Below are 23,385 nucleotides of genomic sequence, written 5' to 3'. Positions count from 1 at the left end.
CTCCTGAAACTCATCAAACATGAAATACCCACAGGTTGCTGCATGGGTTCGATCTACCAGATACTTAATAGTATATAAACCAGATGCACTAGCCTTTCCTTGTAAGTAACAGGCATTTCCAAAATGCTGTTAATCTCATAAATACATTTAAATGCATCTAAAACTGGTCATAAATCACTTCCTGGAAGTTTTTCTAATTCCCTTCATCAACAAGAAGGGGAGCCTTAAGTGACAACACTTTTGTGTCCAGAAATTAGCAGGAATTAAACTAAAGATGGAAAAGAGCTAGAGTTTTATCAGGGTTCAGATCCACACCACAGGCTGCTGTGATAAGAAAGGGATTTGGAAAGCGGGAGTAGACTCTGAGGAAGCAAGCTATTTAAGAAATTTTGTATGTGCACTGAGGAACCAGGGTGGTGGTGGAAAACCCCATTCATAATGAAGAAAGAGATATGCAAACAGTTTTCTTCAGTTTAATACTAGGCGGTGTTATAAACTGCTCTAAAACCAGACATCTTCACATTATTACACTGCATGCACCATAAAACAGATTTATGTTACAGCGTAAGATTCAATATTCTAAAACTTGCAGAGAACTTCACACAGAAGTTGTTTATTTTTTACCCCTTTTATTCACATCCAAACCCAATGATTCTTATCTGCGCACATACAGAGTATTTTCTTCCATCTTCTACATCTGCTTTTGAACCAACTGGTTCTAAACATCAGTACCAACACTGAGAGTGGGAAATCAACTAGAAAGTGCCACCATGGTCATTTGCTCAAGACACGCACACTTCTTGCTGGATAGCTGGTTGTGGAATTTTACTATCTTCTGTCTTTTCCTGCCCAGGAACTTGGCACACAGCCTTCCGTTTGAACAACCGTAGACTCAACCGTAACAAGTCACTGTCCATTGCTGCAGAATTTGTGTAAGTTTGTTTTGTTGCTCCCTGTTGAAATTAAAAATGAAAAATAAAAAGGGAAAGAACTGAAAATGATGGCTTTTAACATGCAAACTGAGATATTAACCTCAAGTACTCTCAATAATTAGAGGTTTAACCATACATATTCACTAGAAAAGACTGAGAATTAATGTTTTTTCTATTTAGCATGCAAGATCATAAAATCTACTGTAGTGCAAAAATGGCTAAAGTATTTTTTTTCTTTCAATTTTTACTTGGAAGAGCAGAATCCTTAATTCTTATAAAAATACAAGCAGAATTACTCAACAATTGTCTCTGAAATTTTATTTTAGTAAGTTATTTTTAGAATGTATTCGCTGAATATAGAAAACGTATCTTCAGAATTGAAACCCTCAAATAAGAAACAGCACCCACGTCTACTGTCAATCTTAAATTAAATTCTCATCTTAAGTAAAAAATAAACACCCTACAACCTCTTTAAATAAAAGTCTGTTCTCCGTTATTTAAAGGACCAGGCTTACTTCAGAACAACAAATACAAAAATTATGTTCCTAGAGAAATGCTTTGCATAATGGAATCTGTGTTTCCATGTTCTGACCAAGCACTGGAAATGAAGCACTTGCCTTTTCATTCTTCATTAGCTGCTTACGAATTGCAGAATCCCTTCGGAAGCACAGTGCTTTACAGCAGGGGCCCAGATTACTGAGAAGACCAGCTCTCTCTTCTTTCCGTAGAAGTGCCGCCATGTTCAAAGCCCCCAGTTCATGTTCAAAAAGGTTTTCTGCATCTAGAAAGAATTGATATTTGCAGAGATCAACATATACACAGTATCTCTGAATACCAATAGCCAGTAATATGAAACTTCTTAAAGTTTTACTATTTGTATTTCGGCCTTCTAAACAATATTAAGGTTCGGGGAAAAAAAGGATATTGAAGTTTATACAAAACCTGAGTAAATCCTCAACCATTTAAAGGGAAGGACAGGTATGTTTGTATGTAGGATCAAGCACTGGAAATAAATGTTCAGACAGCAATCACTGAGAGGCCTAAAAATCTATGAAAGCTCTGGGACAGAAGAAGGGATACCATTTACGTTCAGATGTGTGTGACAAAAGGAGTTTACTACTAGCATTAACCAGAAAGTGGTCTAAGTTTCCATTCTCTGCAAGACATCAGATAACCATACTAGTGTCCACACAGGCCTTTTGTATGGCTGTGCAGAAGTGAAATACTCCTATGTAGAATAATCCTTTTACAGACGCCGAATGAACCTGGAGAACAAGTCAAGAGATGCCAATGAGCTATCCCCTCCTACTGGCTCATCTAAAACATTTGTTAACAATACTCAAAGTGGCAGGACTAGTCCTTTAATACATTTATCAGAAGAAGCAGCGTGCAGCTAGAAGACTTTAAACACTTTAACAAAAGATCCTGAGGTGAGTCTTGTTCTGCAACTGGTCTGTTTCTATGAAATGCAAAGACAAAAAAGGGTGCACATGGCTGGGCTGCAGCTTACTGATTTATAACCCTTTTACAATAAATAGGAAGATTATAATACAATTGAAAAAAATACCTCTAAAAATGGTAGTGTATGCAGCTGAGTCCAACGCAGCCACCACTGTATAGTAAACCATTGGGTGTTTATCAGAGAATCTAATACCTTACTAGAGTCAGCATCAAAACTGGGCAACATAAAGCAGCTAACAGCAAAAATTGTTTGGCAGTATGCACACAGAACAGAACAAAGATGCATTTTTAAAACACCTGGAGAATTTGGATGAAGCTGAGCAAGACTAGTTTTTAGACAAGGTGAAAAGAGACAAGAAAGTTACAGGAAATCAAGGGCAGGTTAAAAAGAATTGCACTGAAGTCATCCAGACAAACTCAACGGACAATCAACATCACAAATAAGTGACAAGAAACAAAAAGGCCACTTCAGAGGTAACACTGACAGCTTGCAGAGTGCATAGTGCCAGATGCTGAGCATATCTGGAAAGTAAGCATGTCTATACCCTTAGAGGAAACAACTGCATATAACAGAGGATGTCAGCTACAAAGCTCAATTCCATCACATACTACAGATTTTTGTTTCCAAAGAATAATAATTAAAAAGCTATCATTTCCCTTTTTTCTTCATTTCAGTCTATTACCAGAAACTTTGTATCCACAATTAGAACAACGAAGGGACCACCAAACTCAAGAATAAAACAGGGAAACAAATTATACCACCAATCCAAAGTGAAAACACTGTATTTCCACTGTAATGCAAACTAAACGTCTAGCTCAAATTCATTCACTTTTCAGGACACCATATTTGTGCCTTTGTTTAGAATATACATGCTGTGGCTGTGTAATCACTATAGAAGGGAACCCTGAACCAGCAGATTTCACAGGAAATGCCTGCACTTGAGACCTTACTGGCAGTTCCACACATAGCAACTTTGATGTGTGAGAGACTGTACACACCAAAGGGAAACCATTGGAGGCACTTCAATCCCCCTTCCTCTCCAAAGCAAAGTCCAGCTGAATCTGAGTACATTTAAGACAGCTCAGAGGCAGTGCTGGAGAACCTTCTATTATCACTATTCTTAAGCATAACAGCAGAGATTTTTTTTTTTTTTAAACTAGAAGAAAACTAATACTGCATAAAAAGAACTGAAAACATTTCAGTGGGACATTTACAGTACTTACTAATACCAAGTATGCATCTCAAATTATGCTACCTATGATGCATTGAAAATGTTTGTAGCAACAGCCCAGGACTATTAGTTACACAATTTAAATGGCTCAAGCAAGCAGTGACATTCATGGAGAATAACAGGGCTGGGAGAAGCCAGGGTTGGGTTGCTTTTTTTTTTCCTCTCTACTTATCTGAGATTTATTAATTAATGCACACTTCAGAAAGATTTTCACTAAGTACAAAAGGCAGTTTAACCCCTACAGTAACAATTACCTTTAGGCTTTTCTAATGCTCTCTGGCAAGTTTCTTTAATTTTGGTGAAGAGTTCTGGTCCTGCCAGACGTTTGGAAATGCCAACTCTCAACATAACAGCACCTGGTGTGAATTTTAGGAGTGCAGCTCCAGGCTCACGTGGTTCTTTCAGCTGCTTTGGCATAAGGCTCGACCAATCTACATCTATAACATCCACAGGATCTGCAAAAACACTGACAGAGTTATCACACCATCATCCCTTACCAAAGCTGATTAATGTGACGTGTTGCATAACCCCCTCTCCTAAAAGCAAAGCATATCAGATAGGCATTGTTCTGCAGTTCTCAAAGCCAGATCCTTGGACACTTCAGGTACAAGTGTCAAAATTCTCTTAGGTAAAAAAAGGAGCATACAAATATATAGCTTCTTGGATTAAAAAAAATCCCACCCCTAATATTCTTCTTTATTTTTATTGCAAATCCTTTGTGGAAGGCTGCTCAGACCGTGCTTTGCCAGCAGATATGGACACATCACCTACTCGTTCACAGAAGTCACAGTAAAACTAAACATGCTATGACAGATCCAAATTAAATGCTTCAAAAGCTAATGTTTCAACTCTGGATGATAGATATTTTTTTCCAAAGGGAAGTTATACTATTTATTTAATAGCTATATGACTGCTTTTCTAGTATGCTCATCATAAAAAATACAAACACCAATGATACAGCTCAGATGACCCAACTGAACTCAAGACAATTATAAAACTACGTGCTTCCCAGTGCATTTGGGAAGCATTCAAGCACGGATAAAATCTGTTCATAAAAATATCAGTTCCTAATAATGGTCAAAACAAATGAAATAAATGGAAAAATCTTTATAAAACCAAAAAGCTTACCCTTCTAACTGTATAAAACAAGCTAAATATTACTTCACAAAACAGCTCCAGTACTTAACCTCTCTGCTTTGCAGACTTACCTATCACAGAACAAAGAAATGCTGAAGAGTATACAAACTGCATTCCTAATTTAGAAATACTGTCAATATCACAACTGCATTATATGCAAATGTATCTAATATTTATATTTAAATTTAAATAATAAAAAGGGGTTTTGCTATACTTTTACCAGGCATCTTCTCATCTTCCTGTTGATCTTCCCGCTTTTCAGCATCACCTGCCAGAATTTCATCCAGTTCATCATCACTGATGGGCTCGTATTCTCCAGCACCAGACCCCAGTGACTGTACATCATCAATCTTTGCTTCATCTTCTCCTCCTGCAGACAGATACATACTGTTGCTTTAAAGCAATCATTCTTGTTTTCTAAACATGTGTTAAGCAGCCTGAAAACAAAGAGGTTCAGCAAACTAAACTACCAGCTTTTGGGAACAAGTATATCCAACATAGAAAGAAATATTAACTTAATGGAAACAAGTTATTTATCCCATACATAATGTGGCAGTTTGCATTTTATATATTGCAGTAATTTTTTTTTTGTGTGTGCAATATTACTCAAACTGCACAGAGGAGGACATTCAGAAGAAGCATATGTTGATTATCTGATATCTAATCTGTAGTTAATAATACACATCTAAGTTAGCACCACAAAGTCTCAGATACCTCTGCACACAAATCTAAACTCAGGATTCAGTCCAAAGGCTCTACAAAAGAAAGTAACAAACCCCCAAAATAAAAAGGTGCAAGATATCCTGAATGAAGCAATTCTTTCCACTTTTAGATTCTCTGTGGAAGTCGCAAGAAGAGTTTTTAGAAAGCAATGTCAAACTTCTTCATTGTTGTTACATTCCTGCCATTCACATGCTGTATGCATATACAAGTACCTGTTCTGTACATGTAAAAACATTCCTTAAAGCCTATAAACACAAGACATTCAAAGTTACATAGGTTACGAAAGGAACACCTGAAGCTATTCTTTCACCTCCAAGACAGAAAAGTCTGATTCAAGCATTCAGAAACCCTATTGCCCTGAACGCAGGGTTTCTTAAGAGTTCTCCACCACAGTACTTGCTATGATTTGGCTATAAGAGCTAGACAGACTTTACAGGGTTCCTCCCCTGTGGATGACTATTCTAGCACCTTCCAGGTCCCTTAGCCAGAAGGGAAACTGCCTCTGCTTTAACTTTTTTTTGCTGTTGCTTGCCTTTGTAAAAGCTACAAAAGAAGAATTGAAAACCACCTCAACTCACCTAAAAATCAGCATGAAAAAAAGCAAGTAAAAGACATGCTAGCAGAGCTTAAATTAACTACTCAGACCACCTGGCAGCACTTTGGAGGAAGCACAGAGCATCTTGGGCATTATTTAAGCCCAATGCTACAGCAAACACATTAAGGTTTAAGATATTAAAATAATTTGGTAATTACATCCTCACACATTCTGTCAGACAATAAACCACAGCAATTTGTTCAAGTAAATGCCAGACACCTCCTTAACATCATCAGCTTTGTAAATTATGTTTCATTTTCTAAAAGCTTTTTCCACTCTAAAAGGAAATTAAGGTGATCTGTACTGGATTTCATTTTGTGCCTTATGATTTTAAATATTCACTGTCTATGATCCATCTTCTGCCTCCACACTGATCTACCAGATATACTAGCTCACCATAAACATGTGTTTGGACAGCACAGATGAACCATTAAAGAATTACCCTATGAAGCAATTAAAAGTAATAATCCATAGCTGTTAATACATGATTAAAAAAAAAAAAGATTTTTCTCAGTTTTGAATTTCAAATCAAAGTTTGATAAATCCCAGATCGTAATTCTACTACTATATCTTTACTGCTCTTCTCCAGAAATATACTTCAATATTAATTCTGCATTAAAACCATGACATACTGGTCAGCTAAAAGAAGCAGTTATAAGCAGGAGTAATAAAAGTAATGAAAGACAATAAAGTACATTAAACGGTAGAAAGTTATAAGCATGCTATATACTATACCTTGATTAAGTGGAATGCCATTTAGTATTTTATAAAGACATTTTTCTAAAAAAAGTAAATCCTAAATATACCATAACTTCCTGCACATGATAATTTTCAGGGAATTTACAAGACAACCTCGGAAAAAAACACCAAAGGATGCACATTAAAACACAAGAAGTCTGCTGAAAGGCTGGACCTAAGAACACAATTCCCATGGCCTGTTAGTTACAGGTGCCCTCTTGGAACCACATGATATACCCAGGAACAGCCTTTCACCAACTCTTCTGAAGTTACCACATTGTACTCTCAGATTTATTGTATCATTCCCTCCTCTAGCTTAAAAACCACTGAAATCTCTCCATTGCAGTAAGACAGAGCAGACTTCCCCATGCTCAAATACTATCTTTGATAAGTGCTTCCACTCCACAGACAGTCTCCTTAAACAGGATCTTCTCAACTGTACCAGTCACCCCTAATGACCACTTTGCAAGTAATCACGAGTGGTGTCCCTCAGGGATCGGTGTTGAGTCCGGTCTCCTTTAACATCTTCGTTGCTGACATGGACAGTGGGGTTGAGTGCGCCCTCAGCAAGTTTGCCAATGACACCAAGCTGTGTGGTTCAGTTGATACGCTGGAGGGAAGGAATGCCATCCAGAGGGCATCCCAGGCACAGCTACAGGTTGGGCAGAGAAGAGATTCAGAGCAGCCCTGCGGAGAAGGACTTGGGGGTGTTGGTTGATGAGAAACTGAACATGAGCAGGCTTCAGTGTGTGCTCGCAGCCCAGAAAGCCAACCGTATCCCGGGCTGCATCAAAAGGAGCGTGACCAGCAGCTCAAAGGAGGTGATCCTGCCCCTCTACTCTGCTCCCGTGTTGTACTGACCTGGAGTACTGTGTGCAGTTCTGGTGTCCTCAACATAAAAAGGACATGGAAATGTTGGAACAAGTCCAGAGGAGGGCCACGAGGATGATAAGGGGACTGAAGCACCTCCTGTATGAAGATAGGCTGAGAAAGTTGGGGCTGTTGAGCCTGGAGAAGAGAAGGCTGCGTGGAGACCTCATAACAGCCTTCCAGTATCTGAAGGGGGCCTATAGGGATGCTGGGGATGGACTATTCATTAGGGACTGTAGTGACAGGACAAGGGGTAACGGGTTAAAACTTAAACAGGGGAAGTTTAGATTGGATATAAGGAGGAAATTCTTTCCTGTTAGGGTGGTGAGGCACTGGAATGGGTTGTCCAGGGAGGTTGTGAATGTTCCATCCCTGGCAGTGTTCAAGACCAGGTTGGACGAGGCCTTGGGTGATATGGTTTAGTGTGAGGTGTCCCTGTCCATGGCAGGGGAGTTGGAACTTGATCTTAAGGTCTTTTCCAACCCGAAGTATTCTATGATTCTATGATCAGGTATATCTGGAGATCAGGTATATCAGGAGATATAGTAAGTAATAAATATTCCTCATCATTCTCTCCAGACAACATTTGATTTAACTGCCCAAATTAACAATGAACACTACAGATATTTCTTATTAAGAATGCAAATATGATGAGACAATGTCCTGTTATCTTGTGTCAAATTACAAAGGCTTAATTAATTTGTTTCTCTTTCTAAGACTATGGACTTCAGGTCTTACCACCCCAAACATCCAAAAATTCCAAATTTGACAATACCTTTTTTTCCTCCAACAGACTTTGGAGAAGAAAACTCCTGCAATCACCAAAATCCTCAACTTACTGAACACAACAGTAATGGACACCAGTTACCCTGGATTACACTCTTTCTTTGTTTATGCTGTTAATACAGATTGCAGATGTCAAGCTGTCTAATCCATGTGGAAAACTCTTAAGAGTTTGTCACTGTTTGCCCCTTAATTTAATCATTAATTCCAAGTATGCTTTCCCCAGTATCATTAGCGCCAGAAAACTGAAGCCGCATTTAATACCACTACCTCAGGAAAGCCATTTCTGGACTGTTGTACGAAGCCATACATATGTTTCACCTACTAATCAGACAGTCATTTCTATGATAATTGCACTGCAGAAAAAAACCCTAAAGAACAGTTCCAAGTCAACACTAATTATTTTTCACTCATTACCTGTCCCTTTCACACTAAGAAACATATCTTATAATGATATAACAAGGCAATCAAATGTTGGTGTTACCCTTCAAAAACTGCCTATTCAGAAACATCACACCTTAACGAAATTATACCTCACATCATTTATGTTTCTTTCCCTCAAGACTTCTTTAGAAATTAACAAATATACACAACTAACACTAAAGAAGATGCTCATCAGGTTTCTCTCTTATTCTGCCAGCTTCCACAGCAAAGAAGTGAGAGCTAACAAACCTTTCAACAAACCTTAATCTACTACAGGTCAATTCAGCACTATGTTAAAAAGGCAAGAATAAAATATTTGTCATTCGAAGCAATTTCACAGAATATCTCACCTTCTAAACTCTCCACCTTTTCGGCCTCATTTCCATCTTCAAAACCTGGTAAAGGTCCTAGATCTTTGTCTGTTCTTTCCTTCTCTGAAGCCACTGAATCCCGACAAACACCATCAAATTCCTTTTCGTGATCTCTGTCCAGTTTCATTTCACTGTGTTTTGTTGATTCTTTTTGAGAGGAGATGTCAAGAGTTCTGTCTCTCTCTCTTTCAGCAGCATCAGGCAGCTGTCTGTCTCTCTCTCTGTCCAGCTCCCGTCGCTTCTCTCTCTCCCTTTCCCTCTCTCGTTCTCGGAGCCTCTCTCGTTCCCTGCTCCTCGTCCAGTCTTTGTCAACATCTCGGTCCCAGTCTCTCTGTCTTCCCTCTCTCCTCTCTCTCTCTCGTTCTCGATCATGTTCATGTCGATCTCGGTCCTGAAGCCTTTCCCTGCTATCAAATGACCCAGATCTGGAATGGACTTGACGATCTGATTCAGGAGAACTTCTTCTTGAACTGTGGCTTCTCGAATCTTGACGATCTGAATAAAATATTTTAAATACATATGGTGACTGCAGCACATAAACGCAATACCATTTTACTAGACCAAAGCATTTTAAAGATTCAGGTATGAAAATGTACTTCTCAAATGCATTATCTTAAAATAAATAATGTTTTCAGGTTGTCTATACCTTTAACCTTACTTAGAAATATAAAAAATTTATCCCACTCATACAAAAGATTTTTAGTGGCTACTTTCCACTATAACAGAAGCCAAACCAAAGGTACATCATTTTAACTCAGAAACAGATGCAAAGAAATATGCTGAATTTTCAAAATGTATCTTCTAAAAGCTAGAAATAATTTGGCTAGCAAATGATAAATTCAGAAAAATCATTTCAGGCATGTAACCATGAGGAGAACAGAGAGCCAAAGTGCTTTAGGAAGAAAGTATCTACCTCATTTTGCATAGATTTCAGAATTTCCATATCAAAATGTTAATGATGAGTTTAAGAACATTATTTGGATGACAGAACTATCTCAATGTTCTGTTAGCACAAGCATTTTCTCCTTCTACAAGGTTGGGGTTTTTTTTTGTCCTATAAATTACTTTACTCCCCAGACAGTAGAACTGAATCTGGCTGTTCTTGTATAAACAAAGTGATAATCCTGCCCGCTAAGGACCAGCTTTTCAAATATGGTAACACTTGCAGGAATCTTAATTCACTCTAGCTTTACAATGAATTGCAGAGAGCATCCCCCCCTCTCCCTTCACACTAATTAGAAATGAAAAGAGCATACAGCCAAGAATGAATTGGGATTTTTGCCTTCAGACTTCTATATGAAACTGTAGGTCAGTCTCACTGAAATGTATCTTGTTACCTGAAGATGTGCTGCGACTGGGTTCCCCTCTTTTCAACTGATCAATTCTTGATTTCCGTTCCCCAGTGATTTCTAAGCTTTTCTTTTCTCTGTCCCTGTCCCTATCCCTGTCTCTAGAGCTACTGTGCAGGATTCTCTTCCGTCCAGTCTGGTCATCTCCACTGCGATGAGCTGACTCATTGGAAGGAGATCTAAGTCTGCTTGAGGCATGGCTCCTATTGCTACCAAGGCTGCTGCTACGCTTCTGATCCACAGGTTTACGGTGTGGTCCATCCTCTATAGTAACATGAGGGGCTTCCACCTTTTCTCCTCTTGTCCTGTGACTTTTTCTATGGGAATCCTCAGTGCTTCTTTCTGGAACAACAATGTCACCACGTTCAGGAACATCTTCATCTGACCAGTCACTGAATGTTGTATCTTCTCTTTTTTGGGGGACTTCTGCCACAGCTTTCTCAGGTGGTGCTTCAACCAATTCTTCTTTTGTTACAGGGGGGGTTCTTGGGCCTTTCTTCTTTTTATGATGTGGAACAATCTCTTCATCAGAAACTTCAGAATCACCCTTTGATCTCTTCCGCTTTTTCTCTACATTTTTCTTTTTTTGACCTTTCTTGGGTGAAAAGACCTGGCTTTCCTCAGTCGTTGACTCATTAGCATACCGTTCCACCCCACTGTCATCATCTTTCTTCTTCTTTGTGGCCTTTTTCTGTACCTTAGACTTCTTCTTGCTGTCATCATGCATTCTATCAGAAGCATCTCGTTCTTCAGAAGGACGGTGTCCAAGATTTTCCTGAACCCTGGAGCGGGAGCCTTCTGAAACGTCTGGCTGCTCTCTTTGCTTATCTGTTGAAGAAACCCTCTCTTTAAACTCTGGCTCTTCATAACGCCGGGAACTTTCCTTTCTGTCTGATTTTCGCTCTTCTTCTTTCCACCGACTCTGACGCTCTTCTGAAATATGAGAGGGGCTCAGTGACCGGGAATCCTGGGGCCGCACAACCTGGCTCAGAAGTCTGTGCTTTTCATCTACAAAATGGGAAAAAGGATGCACTGCATTGTTTAGGAAGGAGAACATGTGAACATTTGGTATCTTGTACATGAAAAAAAAGTGTAAATTAAAACATACAATCCATTATTTCAGCTACATTTCTAAAGTTTTTCAACTGCTGCAGTAGCAGCAGGCTTCTTTCCATTTTGGTAAACATGCATCTTAAACAAATGATGTGGAAGTCACTATCACCTGGCAGACATAACATATAGTGACAAAATTAAGATGAAACAAACGTACAGATTAAGAAAAATAGTCATAAAAATATGGGGAAGAGGACACTTACAAAAGCTTTCCCCATGTTTTGTCTATTTAAGATTGCAAGTTATTTTCCATAAGCAGAGAGTAACCTGGATCCAGTTGCAGAGGCAGCCTGCTCCTACTTACTTTTATCATCTCCACTGTTGTAATTATCACTATCAGGAGAGTGCTCACGACGACGTTTGGGTGACTGACGAGGACTTGGACTGCTTTCATTTCTGTGACGCTTTCTGCACAAGAAACATGTAAAGTCAAAATACTTCAGGATTCTTTAAAGAAAACAGTCATTCACTGAGTAATCAACACAATCCCTGAAGTCTAAGCAACCCATACAGAAGACAACAAAGCTAAGGATGCCAGGAGTTCTGTAGTTTTTGAAGTTGCTATTCCAAAACTGCAAGCATGATCAGTTTTCTGACCATACTGTAAGATACCTTAAACTAAAACACAAACACTTCAGATGACTATCTTTTTAGCAAAAAGTTATCAAAGATTATTAAGATAATTTTTTCTTTGTGGCAATGACCCTTGCAGTGCATTGCCTCCAGCTGGCAGCTAAACCCCCACTTAGATGCTTGCTGGGGACTGGGGGAGCCCATGCCGATTTATAGGAATCCACAATTCCCTCATGCAAAAACTACTCATAACTTCCAAGCAAAGCAACCATTCAGGGCAACACTGCTTTGACCAGTATTGACAAAGCTGTGAGAATTTTATTGTATTAAATGAAAAGGGAAAAGGAAGAAAAAAAGTGCATCAGTGCTACGCACTTAAAAGAGGCACCACACATTCACTCAGGATATTGTTCACGCCTTCACTGGTAGCCTTCTGGGACTGAAAATTTAGCAGTGCAAAGGGTAATGCATGTTCCACAGAAATTTAACAAATAAGTCATGAACCCTGACCTTGTTAGCTGCTATCTGACTTTCCAGGCTTCAAAAGGTACCACAGACTGCTATTATGTTTCCAAGAATGCCTGCATTTATTAAAGGAAAGGCCAATCAAGTATACTTAGAAAGGAAAATGACATTGTCTGACTCAATTGCTAGCTCCTGAGTAGTTCCACAACTGTCTACTAACAAAGCATTGGATTAATTTCATCACCATAGTACTGACTTTGGGGTCACCAGTGTGCGCCACACAGATGCAGGGTAGAAATGGTGCCAGACTAGGCCTCTACATAAGCAGGCTGTCTTCTCCCTTATGATACTCCCTTGCTTACTAACATACTGAAATCAGCAGTAACAGACTGCCTTTTTTTTTTTTCTTCTGAGACCAAAGTGACATTCAGATCTACTCACTTCGATTTTCTCTCCTCATGGACATCTCTTGAGCTTCTTTCTTCTCGGATATCTTCTCTCTTATCCCTGCGGTCTTCCCTTCCTTTTTCTTTGTCATCCCAGTCTCTCTGGCGGTCTCTTTCTTTATCCCTGTCTCGACCTCTGTCCCTTTCTCGTTCCCTCTCACGATCTCTTTCTCGCTCCCGCTCCCTTTCTCGTTCCTCCCGCTCTCGCTCTCGTTCCTTCTCCCTCTCCCGCTCTCGTTCCCTTTCCCTGTCATGGTCCCTGTCTCGGTCCCGCTCCCGGTCCCTGTCTTTGTCCCGCTCTCTTTCCCTCTCCCGTTCCCGAGCACGATCTCGCTCCAACTCTCTTTCCTTCTCCCTTTCTCTTTCCCTATCTCTTTCCCTTTCCCTCTCTCGGTCCCGCTCTCTTTCTCTCTCCCTCTCCCGGGCCCTTTCCTCTCTCCTGTCATCAGACCGATCTCCCCTTCGCTCTTCTCTTCTATCATCCCGCTCAAGGTCATCACTTCGTCCTTGATGCCGTACTGGTGAGCTTGCTCTCTGATCTGTGAAAAAAAGTGGGTTTGATCACTAAGTGCTAACAGGACATAAACTGCTTCCACTACACTAACAAAATTCCAACAGCTTTTGACAATTTAGATACTGGTTTGTCTTAAATGAAAAGTAACTCCCTGCAGAAACATGGAAATTCTTCTTGGGGAGGGAAGAAAACAAAAAACAGTACCAATTTTGAAAGATTTTTTTTCAATATTTAAAAGGCTTTTCAGTATTTAATAGGCATTCCTTATTTTAGCCAAAGAACTACTACAAAATTTTTATTTTCTACTAGATTTTTCTGAATGGCTTCAAAAGGCAAGTATACACCTCACAGCCTAGCTATTACTATTACATTGCTCAGTGATTCAAAATCTGGTATAAGATCTTAAAAAGCTCTGAATGACATTGATATGCAATGCTAAGGCTTCTATATGAAAATTTTACTTCCTAAGCCTGTTAAGAGTCACAGCCTTTACAAGAATTCACACTGTTTACAATACGCAGTAAGTTACTGCCAACTAAGAAATTCTGACCTGTCTCATTACAGAAAAGATCTCTCCTCAGAAATACACAACCAAACCCACAGGAAAGGGAGAGGTGAGGATGAGATAGGGGAAGCAGAACTGCTGGAAATTTTCATATGTATTCACTACAGAGTCCTAAAGTTTTAGAAGCTTGATCAGTAGATTAGAGTCAGGGAGAAAACTAAACTTACATAGAAAATAACTGATCAAGAAGGAGAGAAACCCGATTTATTTACTTTCCACAGACTTCATTGCATTTTGTTAATTATGTTTCAGATTTTTTTACATATATTTCTATAAATTTTGACCACTTCATAACAATTTCTATTCTGCTGTAAATAGTATTTGAACTACAACATATCAATAAAAATATTTTTCCACAATACATATTAAAAGCACTATAAAAAAGAGCAAAAAATAGCATGAATAGAAGTTGGTATTTTTCGGTCCATTACTCTGAGACCAAGAGTGCACTTTGCTGTAAATTGAGACAACATCCACCAGGGGCAAGCAGGCAGAATTTGAACAAGACCAAATCAATAATATGTGCATTTCATTGGTTTAATCAATTTTCATTTCTGAGCAAATTAACAACGACTTACTGCTCTCCTGTTGCCAGATAAAATTAAAAGCAAACTTGAGTAACATTTCTGCCATGGATGTAACACTTATTTCTGTGAAAGGTAAATCATCAATCCATGCAATTGGTTCCGTGAACACATTTCACATTCTTTCTATGGTGCCTATAATACTATGATTTACTGTGCATACTAAGTGTTAGATTTTATCCAGAAGTTCTGTAACTCTTATCTATTATGTCAGTTTTGGTGACAAAGCATCCACATGAAACTCTTACATGAATCAAGACACTGGAAGTTTATTAGACAATTAAATGTGGATATTGAGCACTTCTTACCTGACTTCATTTTTTGAAGTGCTGCTCCAGTGGTTGTTTGGAACATCCAACTTATTTGCCATAGTTGAGTAAAGGCAGCTCAAATGTGCAAGCTTGCATTTTAAAATCTGACTAAAATGATTCCTTACATATTACAGAATCAAATAGCAACCAAAATCTATCTCAATTCTTCTTTGAATGACAAACATTAAGACTGTGGTCTAATTATGGAAACTGTGTCTTGAATTATAACTCTGAGGAGGATTTACTACCACAAAAAATGATATAAATTTTTCAAGTAAGAAAACAATAAATTTTATCTCCATTCAGCTCTTTACATTTTTCTCCTAAAAGGGAAATAGAACCCATTCAAAGCAACTTTCCTTCTATAAATTTATTTTACTGTGATTACATGTATTTTCTTTGAAGGTGTTTTTTTCTGTTGACTGGGATTTAATTCTGAATAATTTATGAACTCATAATGATATGAGGAGCATAAATTACATTATATCTAGGATTTTCTTGGGTGGGAAGGTGAAGAGATGAAAGCTACTCTGCAAAAGCCAACCCCCAGGACACATTCAGACTGCAGGATTTTTCAGCTAACACGAAAAAGGAAACCTAGAGATTAGGTCTGTTGAAATCCTGCCTTGAAGACGAGAGAGAATCTAAAGCAGAACTTTCCACAAGAACAAGCAACAACAGATACATTTCAATAGGCCAAAAAGCACCCCCTGATATTACAAAACATCCCTTTGTAAAAATTAAGTTAAGCAACAGCTAGAGCCTATCTATCACTTCCAAATCAAAACTCAAGATAGAAAAAAACACTGTAATTTCACACTTATTCTTAACGGCTCCTCTTTTCAGTTCCATGCTACTTTCATTTCCCTGATGCGTCCTGTTCTCTTAACTGGTGAGTAAAAGCTGGGACTAAGTTCCTTAAAGACACAGCACTCTTCCAGGTGCAGAAGTAATTAAATGCAATTATGACTCTAAGCTTATATGTGTATGCATATGAAGTGGAGGTGGAGGCAAAGAAGAGGAAAAGATGTTTCACACTGAAGTTGTACAATGAAATCTCTTGAAGAAGTTTAGTTTGTTTAAAGACTATATGGATGAATAAAAACAGAAGGTGCCAACATCTAGCTATAGAGAGGGAGAAAGGCCATAGCATTCATACATACACTGCCAATGAGTGATCTTACTACATAAGTTAACTTAAGGACAAGACCAGTGTCAGTCTGCGGTGTCGAGTTATTTATGAATTAATGGTGTGGGGGCAGAACAAGGAAGAATAAGGAGGGAGCCAGAAATACACACATTCATACATATACATTTGATTACATATGTAAGTGTAGAAGTACTCATGGAAATACCTCTTTCTCTATTGTCACGCCTGTCCCGTTCACCATGTCTTCTTTCAAAAGAGGAATCCCTTGCTTGGTCTCGACTGTCATAGCGATCCCGGTCAGGGTAGCTACTCCTTGAGTCCCAGCTGTCATGGTAGGTTCCACTACTGCTGTGACCATCAGCCTGGGATCCTCTAGTTCCACGACTTCCTAATAGATGTAGCAATATAAGAGATCAGTTTCCACATGTAAGGAAAACCACTGATACTTATACCAATTAAAGTAGTAACTTTTAATAAACTTGAATCAATTGCTCATGGAAATAGAAATTGTAGTGCCAAACTCTATTTAACCAACAACTCCAATTTTACATGTTTTAATTGTAAAGTTATTATTTTCAAACTCCAAAAATCAAGATTTTTTTAAATTACCATGCCCTGGTCATAGCATAGATCTCCTGGCTAGAAACAGAACAGTCCAAAAGCCAGGTCACATTTGTTCTGAGCAGCATGTAAGCTTATACACTGTACAGCAAGAATAAGCAGGAAAAGTAGAGGTAATTTCTCTTGTAAAAATTATATGGCATTTCCCTGCCACAATAAACCTGAGAAAGCCAAAATTTTCTATTTTCTATAGATGGTTAAAAGAGAAGCTGTTCCATGAGGTGCATCAGCCTTTCAAAAATATTGCCACAGGTTAAAATCCCTTTTTTTTTTTTTTTTGGTCAATCAAGAAGGGATAGAATGGCAGGGCAGGGAAAGCTGTGAAAGGTGGTTTTCAAGTACCTATGACATGCAGTTGATTTTCAGAGAACACCAAAAACCTGCTGCCCAGTACTTTGAAACATACTGCCCCCTATGAACCTTCAACTACACACAGAAACACAGAATCATAGAATGGTTTGGGTTGGAAGTGACCTTAAAGATCATCTACTTCCAACTCCCCTGCCATTGGAAGGCACACTTTCCACTTGACCAGGTTGCTCAAAGCTCCATCCAACCTAGCCTTGAACACTGCCAGGGATGGGGCAGCCACAGCTTTTCTGGGCAGCCTGTTCCAGTGCCTCACCACCCTTGCAATGAAGAATTTCTTGCTTATAGCTAATCTAAATCCACCCTCTTTCAGTTTAAAACCATTCCCCCTTGTCATATCCCTACATGTTCTTGTAAAAAGTCTCTCTCCAGCTTTCTTGTAGATGCCCCTTACTTGTATTTGCAGCCCATGAAAAAACCTAGGGCTGCAGAATTAGAGTGGTGTAACGGTTAGGGTTTGTTTTAAAACTGGATGGCAGAATACCAATGTTATGCTACTTTAAAGAATGGAGAACATGTAAGTCCTATAAATTTAAGCAATTGTTCTAATTTAATGACAATAGCATTGAACATAGCTTTAAAAGCATGAGCTATTTGGCAGCACCTCCTTATCAAATATCAAACAAAGCAGTATGAATGTCAATATTTAATCTCCAACTCTAGGGATACTTATTAGTTTTTTAAACAATGCAATACCCTTGTCAGATAATTCCGGACCTCTGCCTCGACTTCTGCCAGTTCTATCACTTCTGCTCTCATTTCTGGAGTCACTTCTGGAGTCATTCCTTGTTTCGGCCCGAGAGCTATCCTCTCTGCCATGTGATCTCCCGTAGCTGCGCAAGTCCTCCTGATACTGGTCATCCTTTTTATGGGCATCACGACTCTCTCTGTCTCTGTAGTCATGGGAATCCCGTGTGGAGCGCGAGTCTCTCTGATCACGACTATCTTTAGTATCTCTGCTATAATCCCTTGTATCTCTGGAGTCTCGAGTATCTCTGGATTCCCTCGTCTCCCTCCGATCTCTGTTGTCTCTTGTCTCCCTTCGATCTCTTCCATCACGGGACTCTCTGTCATCTCTGTGATCTCTGGAGGTACTCTGCTCCTGGTCATAATCACGATCATCTCTTGATTCTCTTTCTTTTTCCCTTTTTCCTCTAGCTTCTGTAAAATTTTTTTTTTTTAAAAGTTATACATCGAATCAAAGCAAGCAAAAGTTAAGCACACAAATAATACTGTCAAAACACACTTCTGACATACAGCAACTCAAAACTAATATGTAAGAAGGAGATCATGTTGAGTATTTACCTATACATTCAGTAAGCTCTAAAGATCTTTTTGTGAATTTGAATCTGTACTTTACAAATATTTACCTATTCAAAAGACAGTAAGTGTAATAAAAATAAACTTCAAATGTATTAGAGCAAACACACTTCAATACTTTTAAGGTAGGGTCATTTTTTTCCTCCAATCATAGATTCATTTTTAATCCATACACATATATTTTCAGGAAATTTAAGCTATATTTAGACCACTTGCTTTTAAGGCCTCAGTGCCCTGCCAAAGCCTTTTTCTTTTTTAATTACATATTTATAATGTTACTGCTGCAGCATTACAACCACTCCAACAAAAAGCTGATATATGTACTCTTTGAAAGCTGTCTCTTGAGTGAAACAGCATGTTTGCTCATCACAAATTACCCAGCCAGCTTTACAGATTTCCAGAGGGAATGACTGTTTCTTTGCACACGCCTCACTTAATGTCAATTAAAAGGACAACAGAGCAATCAGTGAGGACTGGATTAGCATTGGGGAACCTCACAGAAAAGAGTATTATTCACTCGCAAGTATCCTGATGTCATTCAGCTAATCCACTAGTACATGCCTGATACTAAGAGAAGCTCACTTACCTACTGACACCACCACGTCATCACACAAGAAACACCTAGACAAATGACTACAGGATCTTTACAACTAGCTCAGCCTATATAAGGCAGTCCTTTGAGGAACACAGTCCCTGAAGACAGCACCACCAGCACAGGAACTATAACACAGCCCATATTTTCTTCACCCCCTAGCCACTGGGACAGATACCACAGCTTGACAATTAAGTTTCAAAATCCAATTTGCAAAGAAATAAAAATTATTCTGAAGTGGTTTTTTTTATTCATACCATCCCGCCTTTCGTGGCGCCTGTCATGAGACTGTGAAGTCCGATCACGATCATGTCTTCCCTTCTCTCTTCCAGGAGATCGGTGTCTTGAAGGACTTCGCTTCCTCTGAGGAGAAGAGGAAGAATGTGGGGGATATGGAGAAGATGATCGCCTTGCAGGTGGGGAAGCTGTCCTTTGATAGGATGGAGAAGGAGTTCTTTTGCGGTGTGGGGAAGGAGAATGTCTTTGAACAGAGGAGCCTGACTGCGATGAAGAGGAGTGATGTCTGGAGGATATGGGAGAATGATGCTGACCTGATGGGGAAGCAGATCTGCAAATAAAGAGTTAGAATAGGCACACATGTAATAACCTGATTTGAAAAGTTTTTACTATGCCCTCCAAGAAGAGTGATTAAAACAATTTGTGTATTCTCTGCTCTTTGTCTGCTGAAAGTGCTCTTTCTATAAAACGCCAACTAGTTTTCCCTTAAGGGTACCAAGAATACCCTTTCAAATTATGCTTTCTTTAAATGGCAATAGTTTATTTATCCAGGAACAAGCTGTTCAATCAAAATTATATTACACAACTACCTCCTGGGGGAAGGGAGAGAGGAGTCAGAAAAGAAAGTTATTTTCTCCCCCACTCCCAAACCAAGAACAATTTTTTTCTTCAATATATAATGCTTTCTGAAATTCATGGTAAAATTAGGCAGTTAACATTTTACACAGTGTTACCTAAGGGGAATTTTTTTTTCTTTTGTTTCCAACAGCATTCAATTCTTTATAAAAGAATCAGTGTCACCTTCTTGTGCATTTTTAACTTCTTTCTTTTCTTATAAGCATTGATCTTTAAACAATTTAGGCCTTGATCCAGAAAACCCATATACATGTCTACTTAAAGGTTTTAGCAAACATGAATATTTACACAAACAAGGAAAATTCATAGCTAATAGGATAAGAAAATGCAGATAAAGAGTCTCTCACTTTCAAAATCCCTTCACTCAACTAAAAATCATTTACACAACAGTATTTCCTTGTAATACAAATTTCCTTGTAATACATTATCCGTACAGAGTCTAATGTGGACACACATTTCAAACCCTTGAGCTCGGTAGTAAGGGTATTTTTCCCTTATCAGCATCAAAGTGATTTGCAAGTATGTTTTTACATGAAATATGCATTACCCTTAACTCCGACTCCTTTCTGCTTCACAAAATTCCAGAGATTCCAAAGAGAAAAGCAGGAGTCAGAAAAAACACACATGGAAAATCCATATTCAAAAATCCCACTTAAGTGGTTTAGTTCCCACTTTTGAACTTCCATACATAGTGTCGGTGACTTCAAGTAAACATCCAGATCATCCAGATGAAGCTCTCAGTTTTGGGTGATTCACAAATGAGGGACTACTTTATCAAAGGCAGTAGTACTTCTGCAATCTTCTGCAACATCCCAGCCTTTAAAATGACAATTTGTATGTGACACTGTCACATACAGATGAAACAGACGGCCTGGAATTTGTAGCAAAATTTCCAAAGCACTCGAAGTAAAATTCTGCCAAGGTCAGAAATGGCTGACAGAATACAATATAATTCCATGACTTACCATCTTTAAACTAAGACTACATTTACATTTCCCCATGAAACCATTATCATGAAACATGGGGTCACCAAAATTGGCTTGCATGGGAGGTTATCAATGGTTTGGACACAAAACATTTAAAATATCCTTCCATGCTTCTAGAAGAAGGCCCATTTGTCTTCCCTGCTTAATGTTCCTTTCCACACACTTGATACATCTGCACAGAACCCCCAAGCAGGTGCTAGTGAGTAAAATACAGAGTAGATTAGAAAAAAAAAAAACAAAACAAAACAAAAACATTGAGAAAAGGGTGCTGCAAAGGTATTTCTCAGTTTCCTTACTACTGCTGGCTGCAGGCAGAACAGGCTGCTTTACTCCCTTCCCTATACACAATCTAATTTAAAGAAAATGTCCATCAGTGACATCTAGATTAAAACAATACAACATTGTTCAGCTGAACTGAGTCACCACAGCAGCCAAAGAGCTTGCTTACAACTCTTAGAATTTCTGAATGGATGGGTGTATTTTGCTTGTTTTATCATCATGCAGATACATATGACATCTGGTGTCTTCCTCCCACCCTTCAACAGAAGTGCTGAAAATAAGGATGCTTTCCTCTCCATTATACAAACATAGGACTGCAGTAGTATTTAGCAGTGCCATTCTAAACCTGAGCTTACAGACTCCTTCAGAACAAAATAAGAAGTCTCCTCCTTCCTCTTTAACGGGTGGTAAAAGATTTTTTTCCAAGGCCCCTAGAACTGGCAGGATGATCATTTCCCTGAAGCTTCCTGCAAAAAGGGTCTCTGAAATTGTCCTCGTACTGTACCATTTAGCCAATTGTGTTTGCTTTTCAGGAAAGATGTGTAGAGCCAGGATCTGTGTATCACCTTACTCATTTTGGAGCAGAGAAACTCTGCTCCTTCCTCATCTCCAAGATGGAAGACTTCTCACATTTTCTACTTTTTAAGAAAGGGGAAGGTGAGAAATAAAAAGTTCACAGGCTATGTCTCATATCGGACTTTTGAAGTTCCACCTGAAGCCAAAACATATGAGAGGGAGTGATAAATGGAAGCTTGCACCATGACTTGTATTCTTGACAACACAGGTATTCTCAGTGTAGTAACTCGGCAAAAAAGAAAAAACCACCCGAAATTCTCAGAGTCCAGGTGTTTGAGGCACACACATATTCACAACAGACACACAAATCAACAGAGGAAGTTTCTAAACTACAACTATTCCTGGAAACAAAACCCATGCAATTGACCTCCCACCTGCGAGACGGTGAGAAGTTATGCTTGTGAGTGGCTGACTTGGCTGGAGCTCGGGAGGTTTGTCTTCGCCTTGAAGCAGGTGGTGAATACTCCCTGGAAGGGGAAGAATTACTGCCAGAATGATCTGCAGGACTTGGAGAACGCTTCTGTCTATGGGAGCTTTCAGAGGCATCCCTGGGAAACATAAACAGCAGCTTGTTCAACAGGTATAATATGGCATTACTACAACCCCAAGACAGAACCTGTGCTTACAAGATCAAGAACAATCTTATAGAAACATATATTCCACCCATAATTCTACATATGAGATTACCTTAATCTAGAAAAACTCAAGAATGCAAGACATGCACTGAATTTCTTGCTAATTACTAAACTGTAAAATACAAAACTAGAATACAGTAAATCCAAAATTATATTCTCATAATTATACCCAGTATTTCATGTGTCCATGAAACAGAATTCCTATCCATGTAGGATTATCTTGCTACTCTATTAAAAAAAAATGTGTAATATCATAACTTTATTTAGGAAGCCTCAAGATCACAGACATTTTCAAACACTAATCACAGCTGCAAATGAATCAAAGGCATCTGTCAGAACCCTCAACTATTTCACTTACTGTACATGATGAAGACTTGATGAATCTTTCCTAATTTTTATTATTTCGACAAAAAAAAAAAGACAAAAAACCAGCACTGAAATAAAAAGCTGCAGTCCCCACAACAATACCCGATTATAGTACAATAATAAGCCAAGTACTCTCTTGACCCTTCCAGCACTACCTAGAATGTTCTTTTCTACTGCTTATGAACTCCTTCCAGCAATGGGAATGTACAAGCATGAGGGAAATAACATAGTCTAAACTAAGTGTGATATAATTTATTTAATCAATTAAAAATACATGCCTACTGGTCTTCCACTCCTTTGTTATGCCAGATACAAAGTAAACATGAACATGTAACCCATTTTCATCAAGAGAATACATGACTTAAAAATGCAGATTTTGTATTTTTCAACTTAAATGGACACATACGCTTCAGAAAATGTCATATTAGTCCAC

At 38.7% G+C, this 23,385-nt stretch overlaps 1 protein-coding gene across 3 annotated transcripts in view; it reads right to left on the bottom strand.

The window, feature by feature from the left end:
• Nucleotides 1-457: 457 nt before the first annotated feature.
• ZC3H13 (zinc finger CCCH-type containing 13) overlaps nt 458-23,385 on the bottom strand; it is a 46,761-nt gene continuing 23,833 nt past the window's right edge. For 2 of the 3 annotated variants that reach the window (XM_062607375.1, XM_062607377.1), the window contains exons 9-20: nt 22,326-22,499; nt 19,495-19,805; nt 18,022-18,486; nt 16,541-16,723; nt 13,207-13,750; nt 12,032-12,135; nt 10,603-11,622; nt 9,245-9,760; nt 4,977-5,132; nt 3,880-4,080; nt 1,546-1,713; nt 458-949 (exon numbers count right to left, since the gene is read on the bottom strand). In XM_062607375.1, coding sequence (XP_062463359.1) covers nt 783-949; nt 1,546-1,713; nt 3,880-4,080; nt 4,977-5,132; nt 9,245-9,760; nt 10,603-11,622; nt 12,032-12,135; nt 13,207-13,750; nt 16,541-16,723; nt 18,022-18,486; nt 19,495-19,805; nt 22,326-22,499 — 4,009 coding nt within the window. In that variant the 3' untranslated portion in view covers nt 458-782. The remainder of the gene's footprint in view (nt 950-1,545; nt 1,714-3,879; nt 4,081-4,976; nt 5,133-9,244; nt 9,761-10,602; nt 11,623-12,031; nt 12,136-13,206; nt 13,751-16,540; nt 16,724-18,021; nt 18,487-19,494; nt 19,806-22,325; nt 22,500-23,385) is intronic. The other variant, XM_062607378.1, reaches the window with a different exon arrangement.

Source organism: Pezoporus occidentalis, unplaced genomic scaffold, assembly GCF_034315485.1.
Source record: "Pezoporus occidentalis ecotype Australia unplaced genomic scaffold, CSIRO_AGI_Poc_V1 ctg122, whole genome shotgun sequence".
NCBI classification, from domain to species: Eukaryota; Metazoa; Chordata; class Aves; order Psittaciformes; family Psittacidae; genus Pezoporus; species Pezoporus occidentalis.
The sequence above is the reverse complement of the archived record's forward strand: the minus strand, read 5'-3'. Positions and strand labels throughout refer to the sequence as shown.